This window comes from Watersipora subatra, chromosome 4 (genome assembly GCF_963576615.1).
Source record: "Watersipora subatra chromosome 4, tzWatSuba1.1, whole genome shotgun sequence".
NCBI classification, from domain to species: domain Eukaryota; kingdom Metazoa; phylum Bryozoa; class Gymnolaemata; order Cheilostomatida; family Watersiporidae; genus Watersipora; species Watersipora subatra.
The window spans coordinates 22417466-22439267 of NC_088711.1; the positions used below are offsets into that span (position 1 = coordinate 22417466).

The 21802-nt window shown below is 36.3% G+C and overlaps 2 protein-coding genes across 4 annotated transcripts in view; one reads left to right on the forward strand and one right to left on the reverse strand.

Moving 5' to 3' along the window:
• LOC137393122 (troponin I-like) lies at positions 1-7674 on the forward strand. Its single transcript, XM_068079544.1, has 5 exons — positions 1-222; positions 975-1155; positions 3670-3770; positions 7114-7199; positions 7474-7674. The coding sequence occupies exons 1-5, from the start codon at positions 220-222 to the stop codon at positions 7562-7564; spliced, it is 462 nt and encodes a 153-aa protein (XP_067935645.1). The 5' UTR covers positions 1-219; the 3' UTR covers positions 7565-7674.
• The window catches only part of LOC137393120 (transmembrane protein 117-like), a 27688-nt gene continuing 13503 nt past the window's right edge, over positions 7618-21802 (reverse strand). For all 3 annotated transcript variants that reach the window (XM_068079541.1, XM_068079539.1, XM_068079540.1), the window contains exons 8-10: positions 21386-21512; positions 8845-8958; positions 7618-8643 (exon numbers count right to left, since the gene is read on the reverse strand). In XM_068079541.1, the coding sequence (XP_067935642.1) occupies positions 8213-8643; positions 8845-8958; positions 21386-21512 (672 nt within the window). In that variant the 3' untranslated portion in view covers positions 7618-8212. The remainder of the gene's footprint in view (positions 8644-8844; positions 8959-21385; positions 21513-21802) is intronic.

Below are 21802 nucleotides of genomic sequence, written 5' to 3' on the forward strand. Positions count from 1 at the left end.
TTACATTCTAGTACAGTTTGTTTCACTGATTTTAGTGTGCTGGCATAAAATTAGTCTAGCTGCCCTTTCTCACTAATTGGTACTAAATACGATTGTGGATATAATGAATGGTTTGTTTTATGTGGAGCATTTCGGATCTCAGCAGGAATGGTAGAAACAATTGCTGTGTTCGTAGTAGTGGCATGAGACGTCTCTAAACACTGTTTACATTGCAAGAATATGGTAAGTTATACCAAGCTTCATGCTTTCTTGTTGCTGCTATATTTATCATCGATTTCAATGAGTTACCATGTCTGTTGCTTTGCTATGGTTTTGATGTTTTGCTGCATATTAATAATGAAAGTTTGTTGAATTCGATGCAGTCTCCTGTAAGTTAGGTCTTTGACAGTTGTGTCAGAATAACCCAAGCTATGTGTGATTATCTTCCTAAATACAGAATAGTGCTTATAGGTTTATGCCGAGTTACATAAAATGGTTTGCTAAGTTGCAAACCATTCTTTTCTCACATATTTGACGCATAGAGAAATACATTTAGTGCGGTAATCAAAATACAGATTTACCTAGGATATTTTGATACTCATTCATTTGTTTACCTCTGCTATCACCTGCCATTACATCTCAAATCTTACTAAATGTCATTCAAGTGTGCTCAGCCATAACAACCCAGTCATAAAACATGCATCCAAAATCAAGGTTGATTACAATTGTTTTACTTTTCATGGTAAAAGATAATCGAAGCATTTGTTAGTGTTTTGCCATGTTTTAACATATAACCATCCGGTTATATGTTAATGAGAGCTACAGCATTAAATCTTCCATAAATATTCAGATCCTTCTGCAGAGGTTGAAATTAAATAAAAATATTACTGACAGGCCACTATGTCGATTTCTTAGACTTGTAGATATGCAGTATCCTCACTGCCAGGCTGTTTAGTGAGTAATTGTCATTGCTAAAGACTGCTATTGCCCATCAGGAGAGAAGGAGACGAGGTCTCGGTGGCCTGACGGCTGAGAAAAAAGCTCTTCTCAAGAAGATTATTATGGAGAAAGTGAGGGAGGAGATGCGCAAAGAGGCTCTTGAGAAAAAGGAGCAAAAGGAGAAGCTTATAGCTGAGAAGGTTCAGGAGCTTCCTTCGTTAATTGACATCACAACAGGTACATGTAACTGCACAGCTGCAAAACTATAAATAGGCATGGTATTATTACGTGCCATATCCTTCTATTTTAAAGATGTAGTTGCGTCAAAATTTAAGTTGATCTTAAAAGAAAGCATTTTTTTTTCTCTATCAGTTGATATGTTGTTTGTTGTGTTACGCGATCGCATTGCCAAGATATTTGAAGATTAAAACCGAAAAAATCTGATCGCCGTAAAAACGCTCAGGCCACAAAAACGTGCCCAGCCTCGCCAAAAATGATGTCACGCGTTTGGCAACCTGTCTGTATCTCTCGTATTCACATCGGCTATTTGCGATAAAAGTCTAGTCTTACGCGGCTCTATTGGCATATATCTTATTTTGTATTTGCTCATGTTAGCTAGAATAAAATTTTAAATCCTGCTACAGATGCATTATTATGAATGTTTCAAAGGCCTCAAATAACGAAAATTGAAAATTTGTTCTACTCACTTTCTCCAAATGTTGTTTAAACATTTGGGTACCGACTACCAATTCTACCGGTCTACGGTAATTCTGTCAAGTCACTTTATGTAGAACGCGGTCTTTGTATCAGCAGTTTTGCAGCTACCCTATACAGCCTCCCATAAGCCCCGCCCACATTATGTCGCCTATTACATATTGCCTACGTACTAGTTTCTTGCTAGTAGCAATGATATACATTGATGTATATCATTGCTAGTAGTATTCTTACCGAATACTAAATTAATGAAATAAGCAAGCCACCTCTTTGAAAAGAATATAGACAGGGATAGAGTTTTAAGGATGAGAAGTCTGCTGCAAACTGGATTTGAACTCACATTCTTCAGTTCTGCGGACACCCATATACCATATCCGATTCACTACAATATTCTGCAAATCATGTTTTGCATTATCTTTAACAATATTATTTTATTATATAATTTTTACAAGCAAAAATATTTTCATCTCGGCATGAAGCTTTTATTAAAGATATTCATCAAGTCGTGGCCACTCACATAGTATTAGCTGATACAATAAGACAAATTCATCTACTGCAACAAACTCAACAAAACATCATCCAGCACGCATTCAATTCTCGCTTTCTCCTTTATGGCAGTTTCCACACTGACAAAGCTTCTTCGGCTGGTGGGACGACATAAACATTCTGTAAATAGTAAAACAAGTAAATGTAAACAAAGTAGATGCAATAAATATGTCATTCATAGATATGTCATTCTAAAGCGTATCTATTGACAGCTTCCAAATTGGGAGTTGAATAGATTGCGAGTGTAATTTTAAAAACGAATAAACATTTAATAAAGGCGCAAGTACGCCAAGCCAACGATTCGAAGCTTTGGTTCTGGAAATTAAAGATTTGCAATGATCAATCGATTTTACCCACTTCCTACGAGTGAAAATAATTTGTAATCATGACTCTAATTTACCAAAGAAAATTCGAAAAAAATATTATAGCTAGGTAAAACGGCAGATAAGCTATGAAACGATGATTGAAGATAGCAAAGAATTATCATTTTATTAATTAGTACATGTATTTATGACTATAAAAAATATTACATTTACTAAAGTATAGAAGACTCTAAGTTAATTTACCTCCATTATGTCTTCTTCTGCAGCAAAACGCTGCTGACGCCTGTCAGCTTTGGCCATAGGCTGTCTACTCTAATATTTTACTTAAAGTTGCTCAGAAAACTCTGAGTAGCGGTCGCTCGAACTTGAAGCCATTTTAAAACTATGTATAACTTAGTAATTGTTGAACCGCGTTGAATCAGAAACAACGAGAATGAATTCTCTATGATGAGAATCTTCGAGACCACAGACAACGCGTTTTACGAGTGATAACATTTATTACGGCCTATATAAAAATTTCGCACGCATGATTGGCTAACGAATCGACCTCATTTTTATCGCTCGTGGTTTCGTTTCAGATAACAAGCTTGTTACGTCACGAAATTGGCACCCGCTGGAACGTGAGCTTTTTAACAGAGGGCCTCATTCAAACGCATATATCTCTGGACAGGGTTGGTCTACAAAGACAAAAATGGCATCAAATTGTAGCTGATGTTTTAGCCTTTTATGGGTCCTAATTTCATTTTTGACGCAACTACATCTTTAAGCGTTATAGAACATCAGGAACATGAGCACCCGCAAGCTGTCAAGCCATCTTATCCAACTTATTACTGCTGAGTCTTGCATTCAACCTGCGGCTCATGCAAAACTTAAAAAAAGACACTGTTCATGTTGTTGTTTCAATATTTACATCTCTTAGTTTTGAATGCAACATTGTAATATCAGCTGCCAGAGAGGTTACACATGTCAGCTTTTGACAACAAATAATGCCGGAAGCATTGAGTCAGTAGCATACTTAATTTCAATAGTTTGTTAAACTTTGTACAAATGTTTGAATAGTATAGTGAAGCTGTTAGAGCTATGAGCTATTGCTTGCTGAAAAGTTACTTCTGATATCAATGCATACTAGCAAACAGATTAATTTTACAACCAATTTTAATGGTTTCAGAAAATCTGGAAAAAATGTGCAACGGCCTCCAAAAAAAGCTGGTTCAAGCAGAAGAGGAAAAATATGACCTAGAACAGAAATTATGTCAACAAGAAGCTGATGTAAGTCAAGTTGGTCTCAATGTGTGCCTATTAGATAAACAACAAGTCAGTGGTTTGAGTTTAGTTAGCTATTCCTACACACTCATTGGTTCCCATTCTAAATATTTGCAAAATTCACTGGGTATTCATGATGGCTTACAAGGACTTGAAATGGACTTTCTAATTTAAAAATAAAAAATGTATTGAATTTTATTTCAATGCAATTTAAGCATTGTGATAGCTTATCATAGCTATCAAAATATGGTTAGCACTGACAATGATTTAGCAGAAGATGTATTTAAAATAAAGATAATGATAATATCAGAAGAGTTGAAAGTTTAGCCAGCTTATCACTATTGGTTTACCATCATGGTCAAATAGCTATACTCTGCGTATATATATATACGCATGTATATATACATATATATATGTATATACATATATACACATGTATATACATGTGTATATATATATTTATATACATATATATATGTGTATATATATATACATATATATACATATATATATATATATATACATATATATATATATATATATATATACATATATATATATATACATATATATATATATATATATATATATATATATAGATATATATATATATATATATATATGTATATACACGTGTGTATATATGTGTGTGTATATATGTGTGTATATATGTGTGTGTATATATGTGTGTGTATATATGTGTGTGTATATATGTGTGTGTATATATATATATATGTGTGTGTATATGTGTGTGTATATGTGTGTGTATATATATATATATATATATATATATATATATATGTGTGTGTGTATATGTGTGTGTATATATATATACATGTGTATATATATACATGTGTATATATATCAATGATTCTTCAGAGAGATTATAATAGCGCTTGATTAGAAAATGGTAATGAGATATTTTTGAATATGCCATGATGCAAATTTAGTCATCATAGTTTCACTCTAGGTGAAGCTAGTTCAGCTATAATTACACTAATGAGCGGTTTTATAGTAAATTTAGCTAAGGTGCCACAAGACTGCTGCAATAGTTATACAGTTGCTCAGCAAGGTAAGCACTAATACTATCAAACACTAAAGCAGTCATTCGGTACCTTTTATTGGCTTGCGCAACTTTTACTATGTATTCAATAGATGAGGCTGTCTCTGTGTTTTGTGGGACAGCGCAATTAAATACGCTATTGTATATTATTTCCATTAGTAAACCTTTGTTTATGTCCAAACAACGTTTATATCAGATATACATTACATATAATACTACTTGGACAATGATAATTTGCTATGGTTGCTTTATAGATAAGCTCTGCTTTCAATAACCAGAGCTAAGATTTATTGTCCCGTTCACAAATAAGAGTTCCATGTTATAAAGCTTCAGAACTCCTTCAAAAAGGTTTCTTCTTTATTGAAAAGCATCTGACAATTTGCTGTTTAAGAACCATCAGCTCCAAATTGATGACTTGGAAGTGACCATGGTTTAACCGAACTCTTGCATTCTTCACTTGATATGTACATGTAAATAAGAAAGTTGTTTACTCACCCAGTTAACCCAAGTGGGTGATAATGTCTAGTCAAGCTTGGGCCTCCTACCAAAGACCTGGGAGTTTGAGCACTCACCTCAAGATCTTAGCCGTCACCAATAGCAACTGACTTGTTTTGATCGTTGCCGATATTTGGGGAAACAACATTTGATGTGCAGGTGCTATTGTACCCAAAGCTTCAATGACTTCTGGAATTACAGTTGTTCTTATATGCCAGCACATTAATCTCCTCTCCGAGGAGGAGATGTACTCATTGGGTACTGCTGTGTCCATTAATGTAGCTCTCTTGCTCTCCTTGTCTCCCACCATGATATCTGGCTGGTTTGCCAAAACTTGCTTGTTAGTCTGGATGTGAAAGTCGCAGAAGAGCTTAGTACGGCCATTTTATTGGCTTTATCAGGAGCTTCTAACCAGTGTTGTGTTTTATTGATGCAATCTTCATTGCATAGGCTTCTGTACACTACACTACACCAGCCACATAATTATGCCGCTCAGTGTATGCATTTCCTACTAGCTGCTTGCAGCCACCGATGATGCATTGGATGATCTCTGACGCATCCTTGCACAGTTTGCATCGAGGATCTTTTCTAGCGTGATAAATCTGCCTATGGAGTTGCTTAGTTGGGGGAACTTGCTCCTCCACGGCAGGAGCAAGTTTATGGAGTCGTGATTATCGACTCTGTACTGGCCATTAGCTCACCTTTGTTTAGCCACATGTATGTCTGGTGGAGGTTGGCAACCTCAGTCAGTGGTAGGCACCATGGTGAGGTTTGGTGTGGCCCTCGGCTTCACCATCAGTGTGCAGTTCCATTGTCATAGCAATCAAATGAAATTCATCTAACAACTTGTCAATGGTGGCTATGGAAACGGCATAGGCTTTCATGATATGTTCTTCTTTTACTGTCTGTTGTGCTTTTGAGCTCCTGCCTCCATCTTTTCTACTAAGATACAACCTGGCAGTATTGGACTTCAGATAGTGCTCCATGCATGGTCAGCAGCTTGTGAGTTGCCGTTTCTTTGATAGAATTCCCAGTCTATATTGTAATACCTGCTGGGTATCTTATTGTCAAAAGTGCAGAGGCATTTATAATTGCCATATACATACAATATATATATCAAATGAAGAAAACAAAAGTATATAAATATATGCATATATTCACGTGTGTACATACATGTAACATGTGTGTACAATGTATGTATATAGATGAATATTTATATAAATATGTATATAGTAATATAGGTAAGAGAAATAAATGCTTATCTAAAAGTCACTACAAATCTGTCTTGCCCAATGACATCTTAAGGTGATGAGAAGCTAAAAAGATTTGTAGCGATTTTCAGGTATCTTTCTCTTATGTTATTTTTGATGTAGAATTATTTTTAGCTAACGCTTTAGTAATAATAAATTTATATGTAACTATATATATTGCAATTGGATTTCAAAACTAGATAATCTAATAAATTGAATATCAATTTACCATATTCTCAAGGTTAGGCTCATATTCCACATTCTGTTGCCAGAATCAAAAGGACTGCCCCATCAATTGTGATAAATAAAATGAAAGACTTACCTCCATGTGATTTCTCTGTACAGCTCTTCTACTGTTCCATGTTTATAATTTACTTAAATTACTTACACTTGATAAAAAGAAGTTTGGCGCAATAAAATGCAAACATTTGATAGAACTGTGATTAATTTTAGAAACCAGAATTATGGGAGCATGTATTGTTGTTCGGTAAGGCTAGGATTGGTGACCATTTACAAAACAGCTCTTTTATTTACTGTCTAGATAAAAGAGCTGCAAATGAAAATACAGCTGAAGGGAAAGTTCGTCAAACCTATTCTCAGGAAAGTCAATCGATCAGACACAAGCAAGTAAGTAATCCTGGATATCAGAAGACTAATGTACAGTTTTTGATGGTAATATTGGATGGTTTATAACACCAGTCATTAGTCTTAAACATCCAATTTGAGCAGAAACTTCAAATCTTTCATTCAGATTTCATACCAGATTCACAAGACAATCAAACAAACTCCAATAGAGAACAGGTATACCTGCTATGTATAGCCCGAGTGAACACTCTGACAAGTTTACGGTTAAACTAAATTTATGTCTGATATTTTAATTCTGTTGACCCTTGTATTGTAGAACAAGGGCTATTCGAGGGAGTAAGCCAGCACATATTGAAGAATTTGCTAAAGCGCTTACCAAGCATGTCGAAGCACCTGTGGAAGTCTAACATTGAAGATTCATTACATTTTAGATTTATATGAGAGCCAATAACACAATCTGTTAACAATTGTTCGTCTCAATATTGTATTGATTTAATACATGTGTGACAATCACAAAGTTATCGCAATTTTTTCTATAGTACATTACAAAGTCACTGGCAAAGAAGAAACCAATACCTGATGTGAAAAAAATGAATATAAAAAGAAATCCTGTCACAACCAAAAGAATGGGGATGCGGAGCTACATTCATGGTAACATTTACGCATGGAGTTGACTTGAATAATTATTAGAAAAAGATTCTTATATAAATACAGACTAGGCTTAATAAAAAAATACTACTTAAACATAACAAATAAAATCAAAAATCAATTTCAAACAGAAATAATAAGTAGTGCCATAAAGGCAAAGGTGTAAAGTGTAAGTAATGGAAATATGCACTTGAAACATGAACCATGTAGGAGATGAAAAAATTGATTAGTGTAAAGTGTAGCGTTTTAGCAAATAAAAATGTTTTGTTAACGCGATTTCGACAGTTAAACATAATTAAGATTTTGCAGCCCTACTATGCAACTTACCACAGCTATAATAATATTATTAACACCACAGTACGGCGATTCTTTTTTCAGCCACAATGCTGAAATGCCTCTATTGACCTTCATGGCTCCGCTGGTGCATTATCAGGCTCATCCAGGCCTGCAGGTGGACATGATTTAACAGAGTGTCTGCTCTCAACTTCTTGAAATTGGGTTGACTCGCTAGTAACTTTTTTCCTACCCAGCAGCTTCATTTTAACGATTGTGTAAAGGGTCATCTTATTCTTTGATCGTAAACTCTTCTGAAGTCGCCCAGCGTATGGGTCGGCTTTGGTTCTCTTCACTCGGCCATATTTTACTATCAAAACTATAAACGCTATCAAAACTGCTAATGAAGGAATGAATGCTATTGCTTTAACGCCTAAGGAAAACCCCAAATACTTGGATTCCATTTTCTCAACAGGAAGCGTTGAATTTGCCAAGATGACGTTTGCTCCTTCGTGTTTCAGATAGCCAACGTTTGTATCATTTGGTCGGAATGAATATATGAAGCCTGCAATAACAAAATCAGAGCTAAGCAGGGCAAGCTAAAGCGAAATAAAGTGCTGCCATCTATTGACTCCTTCAATAAAAGCTACAATGCCGAAAAGATAGAGGAAGTTGACTGTCACTTCAGCAATACTAAATAGTGCTATGGTAGCCTAAAACAAACAGAACAAATAAACTTATATGCAAGTAGAACACTTTTACTTACCTTCATCATCTGTGTATTGAGCAAAGTCCTCGGGAGCGTAAAATATCTGATTTTTCCACATGTTCAAATCCAGTATCATCACCAGGAAAATTATACCATAGTTGAACCATTTGCCTACAAAAGTAAACAAGCCACAGAAGTAAGAAAGGCGCATGGAGACTATCCAAAAGAAGTACAGAATTAGTGAGGTAAAAGCAAGGCTAGGAGCAGTAGCTCAAGAGCATGGATGAAGAAGGTGGAAAGAAGCATTGATGTATCAAAAGAAGCTAAGTGCAGCCGGCCAAGAAAAAGTTGACACGGTAGGTAAAAACCCAGGGACATAAAAACATAGGGTAAATGAAGAAGATGAAGAAAAACAGATATTGTGAGTTAAATGAAATAGATAGAAACAACAACAGTAAGCAAGGCAGACACCAAAAGACAGTAAGGCAGACACCAAAAGACAGTAAGGTAGATACCAGAAGAGGTAATGTAAAAAGGAGGAACTGAAAATGGTTGGCGAGGTAGTTCAAGGCTAGGAGAGCAATATACTGAGTTTGTCAGATGAATATAGATGATCAGATGATAGGCAGTTATAATTAAAAAGAGAAATAGAATCAATAATAGAGAACAGGCTAGTTAAAGACTAAACCAGGCTAGGTAAAGACTAGACTTGATATAGAGAGCAGGTTAGGTAAAGACTAGACTTGATATAGAGAGCAGGTTAAATAAAGGCTAGACTTGATATAGAGAGCAGGTTAGGAGAAGACTAGACTTGATATAGAGAGCAGGTTAGATAAAGACTAGACTTGATATAGAGAGCAGGTTAGGTAATGACTAGACTTGATATAGAGAGCAGGTTAGATAAAGGCTAGACTTGATATAGAGAGCAGGTTAGGTGAAGACTAGACTTGATATAGAGAGCAGGCTAGGTAATGACTAGACTTGATATGGAGAGCAAGTTAGGTAATGACTAGACTTGATATAGAGAGCAGGTTAGGTGAAGACTAGACTTGATATAGAGAGCAGGTTAGGTAATGACTAAACTTGATATGGAGAGCAGGTTAGGTAAAGACTAGACTTGATATAGAAAGCAGGTTAGGTAAAGACTAGACTTGATATAGAAAGCAGGTTAGGTAATGACTAGACTTAAAATAGAGAGCAGGTTAGGTAAAGACTAGACTTGATATAGAGAGCAGGTTAGGTAATGACTAGACTTGATATAGAGAGCAGGTTAAGTAATGACTAGACTTGATATAGAGAGCAGGTTAGGTAAAGACTAGACTTGATATAGAGAACAGGTTAGGTAAAGACTAGACTTGATATAGAGAGCAGGTTAGGTAACGACTAGACTTGATATAGAGAGCAAGTTAGGTAAAGACTAGACTTGATATAGAGAGCAGGTTAGGTAACGACTAGACTTGATATAGAGAGCAGGTTAGGTAACGACTAGACTTGTTATGGAGAGCAGGTTAGGTAACGACTAGACTTGATATAGAGAGCAGATTAGGTAAATACTAAACTTGATATAGAGAGCAGGTTAGGTAAAGACTAGACTTGATATAGAGAGCAGGTTAGGTAATGACTAGACTTGATATAGAGAGCAGGTTAGGTAAAGACTAGACTTGATATAGAGAGCAGGTTAGGTAAAGACTAGACTTGATATAGAGAGCAGGTTAGGTAAAGACTAGACTTGATATAGAGAGCAGGTTAGGTAATGACTAGACTTGATATAGAGAGCAGGTTAGGTAAAGACTAGACTTGATATAGAGAACAGGTTAGGTAATGACTAGACTTAATATAGAGAGCAGGTTAGGTAAAGACTAGACTTGATATAGAGAGCAGGTTAGGTAAAGACTAGACTTGATATAGAGAGCAGGTTAGGTAAAGACTAGACTTGATATAGAGAGTAGGTTAGGTAAAGACTAAACTTGATATAGAGAGCAGGTTAGGTAAAGACTAGACTTGATATAGAGAGCAGGTTAGGTGAAGACTAGACTTAATATAGAGAGCAGGTTAGGTAAAGACTAGACTTGATATAGAAAGCAGGTTAGGTAATGACTAGACTTAATATAGAGAGCAGGTTAGGTAAAGACTAGACTTGATATAGAGAGCAGGTTAGGTAAAGACTAGACTTGATATAGAGAGTAGGTTAGGTAAAGACTAAACTTGATATAGAGAGCAGGTTAGGTAAAGACTAGACTTGATATAGAAAGCAGGTTAGGTAAAGACTAGACTTAATATAGAGAGCAGGTTAGGTAAAGACTAGACTTGATATAGAGAGTAGGTTAGGTAAAGATTAGACTTGATATAGAGAGCAGGTTAGGTAAAGACTAGACTTGATATGGAGAGCAGGTTAGATAAAGACTAGACTTGATATAGAGAGCAGGTTAGGTAATGACTAGACTTAATATAGAGAGCAGGTTAGATAAAGACTAGACTTGATATAGAGAGCAGGTTAGGTAACGACTAGACTTGATATAGAGAGCAGGTTAGGTAACGACTAGACTTGTTATGGAGAGCAGGTTAGGTAACGACTAGACTTGATATAGAGAGCAGATTAGGTAAAGACTAGACTTGATATAGAGAGCAGGTTAGATAAAGACTAGACTTGATATAGAGAGCAGGTTAGGTAACGACTAGACTTGATATAGAGAGCAGGTTAGGTAACGACTAGACTTGATATAGAGAGCAGATTAGGTAAATACTAAACTTGATATAGAGAGCAGGTTAGGTAAAGACTAGACTTGATATAGAGAGCAGATTAGGTAAAGACTAGACTTGATATAGAAAGCAGGTTAGGTAATGACTAGACTTAATATAGAGAGCAGGTTAGGTAAAGATTAGACTTGATATAGAGAACAGGTTAGGTAAAGACTAGACTTGATATAGAGAGCAGGTTAGGTAACGACTAGACTTGATATAGAGAGCAAGTTAGGTAAAGACTAGACTTGATATAGAGAATAGGCTAGGTAACGACTAGACTTAATATAGAGAGCAAGTTAGGTAAAGACTAGACTTGATATAGAGAGCAGGTTAGATAAAGACTAGACTTGATATAGAGAGCAGGTTAGGTAACGACTAGACTTGATATAGAGAGCAAGTTAGGTAACGACTAGACTTGATATAGAGAGCAGATTAGGTAAATACTAAACTTGATATAGAGAGCAGGTTAGGTAAAGACTAGACTTGATATAGAGAGCAGGTTAGGTAATGACTAGACTTAATATAGAGAGCAGGTTAGGTAAAGACTAGACTTGATATAGAGAGTAGGTTAGGTAAAGATTAGACTTGATATAGAGAGCAGGTTAGGTAAAGACTAGACTTGATATGGAGAGCAGGTTAGATAAAGACTAGACTTGATATAGAGAGCAGGTTAGGTAATGACTAGACTTAATATAGAGAGCAGGTTAGATAAAGACTAGACTTGATATAGAGAGCAGGTTAGGTAACGACTAGACTTGATATAGAGAGCAGGTTAGGTAACGACTAGACTTGTTATGGAGAGCAGGTTAGGTAACGACTAGACTTGATATAGAGAGCAGATTAGGTAAAGACTAGACTTGATATAGAGAGCAGGTTAGATAAAGACTAGACTTGATATAGAGAGCAGGTTAGGTAACGACTAGACTTGATATAGAGAGCAGGTTAGGTAACGACTAGACTTGATATAGAGAGCAGATTAGGTAAATACTAAACTTGATATAGAGAGCAGGTTAGGTAAAGACTAGACTTGATATAGAGAGCAGATTAGGTAAAGACTAGACTTGATATAGAGAGCAGGTTAGGTAAAGACTAGACTTGATATAGAAAGCAGGTTAGGTAAAGACTAGACTTGATATAGAGAGCAGGTTAGATAAAGGCTAGACTTGATATAGAGAGCAGGTTAGGTAATGACTAGACTTAATATAGAGAGCAGGTTAGATAAAGACTAGACTTGATATAAAGAGCAGGTTAGGTAACGACTAGACTTGATATAGAGAGCAGGTTAGGTAACGACTAGACTTGTTATGGAGAGCAGGTTAGGTAACGATTAGACTTGATATAGAGAGCAGATTAGGTAAATACTAAACTTGATATAGAGAGCAGGTTAGGTAAAGACTAGACTTGATATAGAGAGCAGGTTAGGTAATGACTAGACTTAATATAGAGAGCAGGTTAGGTAAAGACTAGACTTGATATAGAGAGCAGGTTAGATAAAGGCTAGACTTGATATAGAGAGCAGGTTAGGTAATGACTAGACTTGATATAGAGAGCAGGTTAGGTAAAGACTAAACTTGATATAGAGAGCAGGTTAGGTAAAGACTAGACTTGATATAGAAAGCAGGTTAGGTAAAGACTAGACTTGATATAGAGAGCAGGTTAGATAAAGGCTAGACTTGATATAGAGAGCAGGTTAGGTAATGACTAGACTTGTTATGGAGAGCAGGTTAGGTAACGACTAGACTTGATATAGAGAGCAGATTAGGTAAATACTAAACTTGATATAGAGAGCAGGTTAGGTAAAGACTAGACTTGATATAGAGAGCAGGTTAGGTAATGACTAGACTTGATATAGAGAGCAGATTAGGTAAATACTAAACTTGATATAGAGAGCAGGTTAGGTAAAGACTAGACTTGATATAGAGAGCAGGTTAGGTAATGACTAGACTTAATATAGAGAGCAGGTTAGGTAAAGACTAGACTTGATATAGAGAGCAGGTTAGATAAAGGCTAGACTTGATATAGAGAGCAGGTTAGGTAATGACTAGACTTGATATAGAGAGCAGGTTAGGTAAAGACTAAACTTGATATAGAGAGCAGGTTAGGTAAAGACTAGACTTGATATAGAAAGCAGGTTAGGTAAAGACTAGACTTGATATAGAGAGCAGGTTAGGTAACGACTAGACTTGATATAGAGAGCAGGTTAGGTAACGACTAGACTTGTTATGGAGAGCAGGTTAGGTAACGACTAGACTTGATATAGAGAGCAGGTTAGGTAACGACTAGACTTGTTATGGAGAGCAGGTTAGGTAACGACTAGACTTGATATAGAGAGCAGATTAGGTAAATACTAAACTTGATATAGAGAGCAGGTTAGGTAACGACTAGACTTGATATAGAGAGCAGGTTAGGTAACGACTAGACTTGTTATGGAGAGCAGGTTAGGTAACGACTAGACTTGATATAGAGAGCAGATTAGGTAAATACTAAACTTGATATAGAGAGCAGGTTAGGTAAAGACTAGACTTGATATAGAGAGCAGGTTAGGTAATGACTAGACTTAATATAGAGAGCAGGTTAGGTAAAGACTAGACTTGATATAGAGAGCAGGTTAGATAAAGGCTAGACTTGATATAGAGAGCAGGTTAGGTAACGACTAGACTTGATATAGAGAGCAGGTTAGGTAAAGACTAAACTTGATATAGAGAGCAGGTTAGGTAAAGACTAGACTTGATATAGAAAGCAGGTTAGGTAAAGACTAGACTTGATATAGAGAGCAGGTTAGATAAAGGCTAGACTTGATATAGAGAGCAGGTTAGGTAATGACTAGACTTAATATAGAGAGCAGGTTAGATAAAGACTAGACTTGATATAGAGAGCAGGTTAGGTAACGACTAGACTTGATATAGAGAGCAGGTTAGGTAACGACTAGACTTGTTATGGAGAGCAGGTTAGGTAACGACTAGACTTGATATAGAGAGCAGATTAGGTAAATACTAAACTTGATATAGAGAGCAGGTTAGGTAAAGACTAGACTTGATATAGAGAGCAGGTTAGGTAATGACTAGACTTAATATAGAGAGCAGGTTAGGTAAAGACTAGACTTGATATAGAGAGCAGGTTAGGTAAAGACTAGACTTGATATAGAGAGCAGGTTAGGTAAAGACTAGACTTGATATAGAGAGTAGGTTAGGTAAAGATTAGACTTGATATAGAGAGCAGGTTAGGTAAAGACTAGACTTGATATGGAGAGCAGGTTAGATAAAGACTAGACTTGATATAGAGAGCAGGTTAGATAAAGACTAGACTTGATATGGAGAGTAGGTTAGGTAAAGACTAGACTTGATATAGAGAGCAGGTTAGGTAATGACTAGACTTAATATAGAGAGCAGGCTAGATAAAGACTAAACTTGATATAGAGAGCAGGTTAGGTGAAGACTAGACTTGATATAGAGAGCAGGTTAGGTAATGACTAAACTTGATATAGAGAGCAGATTAGGCAAATACTAAACTTGATATAGAGAGCAGATTAGGTAATGACTAGACTTAATATAGAGAGCAGGTTAGGTAAAGACTAGACTTGATATAGAGAACAGGTTAGGTAAAGACTAGACTTGATATAGAGAGCAGGTTAGATAAAGACTAGACTTGATATAGAGAGCAGGTTAGGTAACGACTAGACTTGATATAGAGAGCAGGTTAGGTAACGACTAGACTTGATATAGAGAGCAGGTTAGATAAAGACTAGACTTGATATAGAGAGCAGGTTAGGTAACGACTAGACTTGATATAGAGAGCAGGTTAGGTAACGACTAGACTTGATATAAAGAGCAGATTAGGTAACGACTAGACTTGATATGGAAAACAGGTTAGGTAAAGACTAGACTTGATATAGAGAGCAAGTTAGGTAACGACTAGACTTGATATAGAGAGCAAGTTAGGTAAAGACTAGACTTGATATAGAGAATAGGCTAGGTAACGACTAGACTTGATATAGAGAGCAAGTTAGGTAAAGACTAGACTTGATATAGAGAGCAGGTTAGATAAAGACTAGACTTGATATAGAGAGCAGGTTAGGTAACGACTAGACTTGATATAGAGAGCAGATTAGGTAAATACTAAACTTGATATAGAGAGCAGGTTAGGTAAAGACTAGACTTGATATAGAGAGCAGGTTAGGTAATGACTAGACTTAATATAGAGAGCAGGTTAGGTAAAGACTAGACTTGATATAGAGAGTAGGTTAGGTAAAGATTAGACTTGATATAGAGAGCAGGTTAGGTAAAGACTAGACTTGATATGGAGAGCAGGTTAGGTAAAGACTAGACTTGATATAGAGAGCAGGTTAGGTAATGACTAGACTTGATATGGAGAACAGGTTAGATAAAGACTAGACTTGATATAGAAAGCAGGTTAGGTAATGACTAGACTTAATATAGAGAGCAGGTTAGAGAAAGACTAGACTTGATATAGAGAGCAGGTTAGGTAACGACTAAACTTGATATAGAGAGCAGGTTAGGTAACGACTAGACTTGATATGGAGAGCAGGTTAGGTAACGACTAGACTTGATATAGAGAGCAGATTAGGTAAAGACTAGACTTGATATAGAGAGCAGGTTAGATAAAGACTAGACTTGATATAGAGAGCAGGTTAGGTAACGACTAGACTTGATATAGAGAGCAGGTTAGGTAAAGACTAGACTTGATATAGAGAGTAGGTTAGGTAAAGATTAGACTTGATATAGAGAGCAGGTTAGGTAAAGACTAGACTTGATATAGAGAGCAGGTTAGGTAAAGACTAGACTTGATATGGAGAGCAGGTTAGATAAAGACTAGACTTGATATAGAGAGCAGGTTAGATAAAGACTAGACTTGATATGGAGAGTAGGTTAGGTAAAGACTAGACTTGGTATAGAGAGCAGGTTAGGTAAAAACTAGACTTGATATAGAGAGCAGGTTAGGTAAAAACTAGACTTGATATAGAGAGCAGGCTAGATAAAGACTAAACTTGATATAGAGAGCAGGTTAGGTGAAGACTAAACTTGATATAGAGAGCAGGTTAGGTAAAGACTAGACTTGATATAGAGAGCAGGTTAGGTAATGACTAGACTTGATATAGAGAGCAGGCTAGATAAAGACTAAACTTGATATAGAGAGCAGGTTAGGTGAAGACTAGACTTGATATAGAGAGTAGGTTAGGTAAAGATTAGACTTGATATAGAGAGCAGGTTAGGTAAAGACTAGACTTGATATAGAGAGCAGGTTAGGTAAAGACTAGACTTGATATGGAGAGCAGGTTAGATAAAGACTAGACTTGATATAGAGAGCAGGTTAGATAAAGACTAGACTTGATATGGAGAGTAGGTTAGGTAAAGACTAGACTTGGTATAGAGAGCAAGTTAGGTAATGACTAGACTTAATATAGAGAGCAGGTTAGGTAAAGACTAGACTTGATATAGAGAGTGATTAGGTAAAGATTAGACTTGATATAGAGAGCAGGTTAGGTAAAGACTAGACTTGATATAGAGAGCAGGTTAGGTAAAGACTAGACTTGATATGGAGAGCAGGTTAGATAAAGACTAAACTTGATATAGAGAGCAGGTTAGGTAAAGACTAGACTTGATATAGAGAGCAGGTTAGGTAAAGACTAGACTTGATATAGAGAGTAGGTTAGGTAAAGATTAGACTTGATATAGAGAGCAGGTTAGGTAAAGACTAGACTTGATATGGAGAGCAGGTTAGGTAAAGACTAGACTTGATATAGAGAGCAGGTTAGGTAATGACTAGACTTGAAATGGAGAACAGGTTAGATAAAGACTAGACTTGATATAGAAAGCAGGTTAGGTAATGACTAGACTTAATATAGAGAGCAGGTTAGAGAAAGACTAGACTTGATATAGAGAGCAGGTTAGGTAACGACTAAACTTGATATAGAGAGCAGGTTAGGTAATGACTAGACTTAATATAGAGAGCAGGTTAGAGAAAGACTAGACTTGATATGGAGAGTAGGTTAGGTAAAGACTAGACTTGATATAGAGAGCAGGTTAGGTAATGACTAGACTTAATATAGAGAGCAGGTTAGGTAAAGACTAGACTTGATATAGAGAGTAGGTTAGGTAAAGATTAGACTTGATATAGAGAGCAGGTTAGGTAAAGACTAGACTTGATATAGAGAGCAGGTTAGGTAAAGACTAGACTTGATATGGAGAGCAGGTTAGATAAAGACTAAACTTGATATAGAGAGCAGGTTAGGTAAAGACTAGACTTGATATAGAGAGCAGGTTAGGTAAAGACTAGACTTGATATAGAGAGTAGGTTAGGTAAAGATTAGACTTGATATAGAGAGCAGGTTAGGTAAAGACTAGACTTGATATGGAGAGCAGGTTAGGTAAAGACTAGACTTGATATAGAGAGCAGGTTAGGTAATGACTAGACTTGATATGGAGAACAGGTTAGATAAAGACTAGACTTGATATAGAAAGCAGGTTAGGTAATGACTAGACTTAATATAGAGAGCAGGTTAGAGAAAGACTAGACTTGATATAGAGAGCAGGTTAGGTAACGACTAAACTTGATATAGAGAGCAGGTTAGGTAACGACTAGACTTGATATGGAGAGCAGGTTAGGTAACGACTAGACTTGATATAGAGAGCAGATTAGGTAAAGACTAGACTTGATATAGAGAGCAGGTTAGATAAAGACTAGACTTGATATAGAGAGCAGGTTAGGTAACGACTAGACTTGATATAGAGAGCAGGTTAGGTAAAGACTAGACTTGATATAGAGAGTAGGTTAGGTAAAGATTAGACTTGATATAGAGAGCAGGTTAGGTAAAGACTAGACTTGATATAGAGAGCAGGTTAGGTAAAGACTAGACTTGATATGGAGAGCAGGTTAGATAAAGACTAGACTTGATATAGAGAGCAGGTTAGATAAAGACTAGACTTGATATGGAGAGTAGGTTAGGTAAAGACTAGACTTGGTATAGAGAGCAGGTTAGGTAAAAACTAGACTTGATATAGAGAGCAGGTTAGGTAATGACTAGACTTGATATAGAGAGCAGGCTAGATAAAGACTAAACTTGATATAGAGAGCAGGTTAGGTGAAGACTAAACTTGATATAGAGAGCAGGTTAGGTAAAGACTAGACTTGATATAGAGAGCAGGTTAGGTAATGACTAGACTTGATATAGAGAGCAGGCTAGATAAAGACTAAACTTGATATAGAGAGCAGGTTAGGTGAAGACTAGACTTGATATAGAGAGTAGGTTAGGTAAAGATTAGACTTGATATAGAGAGCAGGTTAGGTAAAGACTAGACTTGATATAGAGAGCAGGTTAGGTAAAGACTAGACTTGATATGGAGAGCAGGTTAGATAAAGACTAGACTTGATATAGAGAGCAGGTTAGATAAAGACTAGACTTGATATGGAGAGTAGGTTAGGTAAAGACTAGACTTGGTATAGAGAGCAGGTTAGGTAATGACTAGACTTAATATAGAGAGCAGGTTAGGTAAAGACTAGACTTGATATAGAGAGTAGGTTAGGTAAAGATTAGACTTGATATAGAGAGCAGGTTAGGTAAAGACTAGACTTGATATGGAGAGCAGGTTAGGTAAAGACTAGACTTGATATAGAGAGCAGGTTAGGTAATGACTAGACTTGATATGGAGAGCAGGTTAGATAAAGACTAAACTTGATATAGAGAGCAGGTTAGGTAAAGACTAGACTTGATATAGAGAGCAGGTTAGGTAAAGACTAGACTTGATATAGAGAGTAGGTTAGGTAAAGATTAGACTTGATATAGAGAGCAGGTTAGGTAAAGACTAGACTTGATATAGAGAGCAGGTTAGGTAAAGACTAGACTTGATATGGAGAGCAGGTTAGATAAAGACTAGACTTGATATAGAGAGCAGGTTAGATAAAGACTAAACTTGATATAGAGAGCAGGTTAGGTAAAGACTAGACTTGATATAGAGAGCAGGTTAGGTAATGACTAGACTTGATATAGAGAGCAGGCTAGATAAAGACTAAACTTGATACAGAGAGCAGGTTAGGTAAAGACTAGACTTGATATAGAGAGTAGGTTAGGTAAAGATTAGACTTGATATAGAGAGCAGGTTAGGTAAAGACTAGACTTGATATAGAGAGCAGGTTAGGTAAAGACTAGACTTGATATGGAGAGCAGGTTAGGTAAAGACTAGACTTGATATAGAGAGTAGGTTAGGTAAAGATTAGACTTGATATAGAGAGCAGGTTAGGTAAAGACTAGACTTGATATAGAGAGCAGGTTAGGTAATGACTAGACTTAATATAGAGAGCAGGTTAGATAAAGACTAGACTTTATATAGAGAACAGGTTAGGTAAAGACTAGACTTGATATAGAGAGCAGGTTAGGTAAAGACTAGACTTGATATAGAGAGCAGGTTAGGTAAAGACTAGACTTGATATGGAGAGCAGGTTAGATAAAGACTAGACTTGATATAGAGAGCAGGTTAGATAAAGACTAAACTTGATATAGAGAGCAGGTTAGGTAAAGACTAGACTTGATATAGAGAGCAGGTTAGGTAATGACTAGACTTGATATAGAGAGCAGGCTAGATAAAGACTAAACTTGATATAGAGAGCAGGTTAGGTAAAGACTAGACTTGATATAGAGAGTAGGTTAGGTAAAGATTAGACTTGATATAGAGAGCAGGTTAGGTAAAGACTAGACTTGATATAGAGAGCAGGTTAGGTAAAGACTAGACTTGATATGGAGAGCAGGTTAGGTAAAGACTAGACTTGATATAGAGAGTAGGTTAGGTAAAGATTAGACTTGATATAGAGAGCAGGTTAGGTAAAGACTAGACTTGATATAGAGAGCAGGTTAGGTAAAGATTAGACTTGATATAGAGAGCAGGTTAGGTAAAGACTAGACTTGATATAGAGAGCAGGTTAGGTAAAGACTAGACTTGATATAGAGAGCAGGTTATGTAAAGACTAGACTTGATATGGAAAACAGGTTAGGTAATGACTAGACTTGATATAGAGAGCAGGTTAGGTAAAGACTAGACTTGATATAGAGAGCAGGTTAGGTAAAGACTAGACTTGATATAGAGAGCAGGTTAGGTAAAGACTAGACTTGATATAGAGAGCAGGTTATGTAAAGACTAGACTTGATATGGAAAACAGGTTAGGTAAAGACTAGACTTGATATAGAGAGCAGGTTAGGTAAAGACTAGACTTGATATAGAGAGCAGGTTAGGTAAAGACTAGACTTGATATAGAGAGCAGGTTATGTAAAGACTAGACTTGATATGGAAAACAGGTTAGGTAATGACTAGACTTGATATAGAGAGCAGGTTAGGTAAAGACTAGACTTGATATAGAGAGCAGGTTATGTAAAGACTAGACTTAATATAGAGAGCAGGTTAGGTAAAGACTAGACTTGATATAGAGAGCAGGTTATGTAAAGACTAGACTTGATATGGAAAACAGGTTAGGTAATGACTAGACTTGATATAGAGAGCAGGTTAGGTAAAGACTAGACTTGATATAGAAAGCAGGTTATGTAAAGACTAGACTTAATATAGAGAGCAGGTTAGGTAAAGACTAGACTTGATATAGAGAACAGGTTAGGTAAAGACTAGACTTGATATAGAGAGTAGGTTAGGTAACGACTAGACTTGATATAGAGAGCAGATTAGGTAAATACTAAACTTGATATGGAGAGCAGGCTAGATAAAGACTAAACTTGATATAGAGAGCAGGTTAGGTGAAGACTAGACTTGATATAGAGAGCAGGTTAGGTAATGACTAAACTTGATATAGAGAGCAGATTAGGTAAAGACTAGACTTGATATAGAGAGCAAGTAAATACCAGTAATGTGGATAGTGAAGGCCTCAAGTCTTCGAAGGATCTTAGGAACAGTAATCTTGAGATCAGCCGTGTTGAGCCCTGGCAACTTGATGTCAAGGTGATTCATAAACTGAGGGAAATCCCAGTCCTACAAAAATGTACAAAACATAAGTGAAGGTGAGCTGAGAAAAATGTCAGATTATAATGCAAAGCTATACTAACTCTCTAATCTATTGCAACAATTTTGGTCTTAACAAACAAGATATCATTTAAATCTATAGATAATGTGGTAAATAAGATGTCAGTAGGTAATAGTTTCCCTTGTATGGAGGTGCGAAGTGCTTGGTGAGTATTATGAAGTCATATTTGTATTATATACGACAATAAAATGTGAGGTCTGAGACATGGACAGCCTTGTTGTTTAAGCTGGTGAAAAAG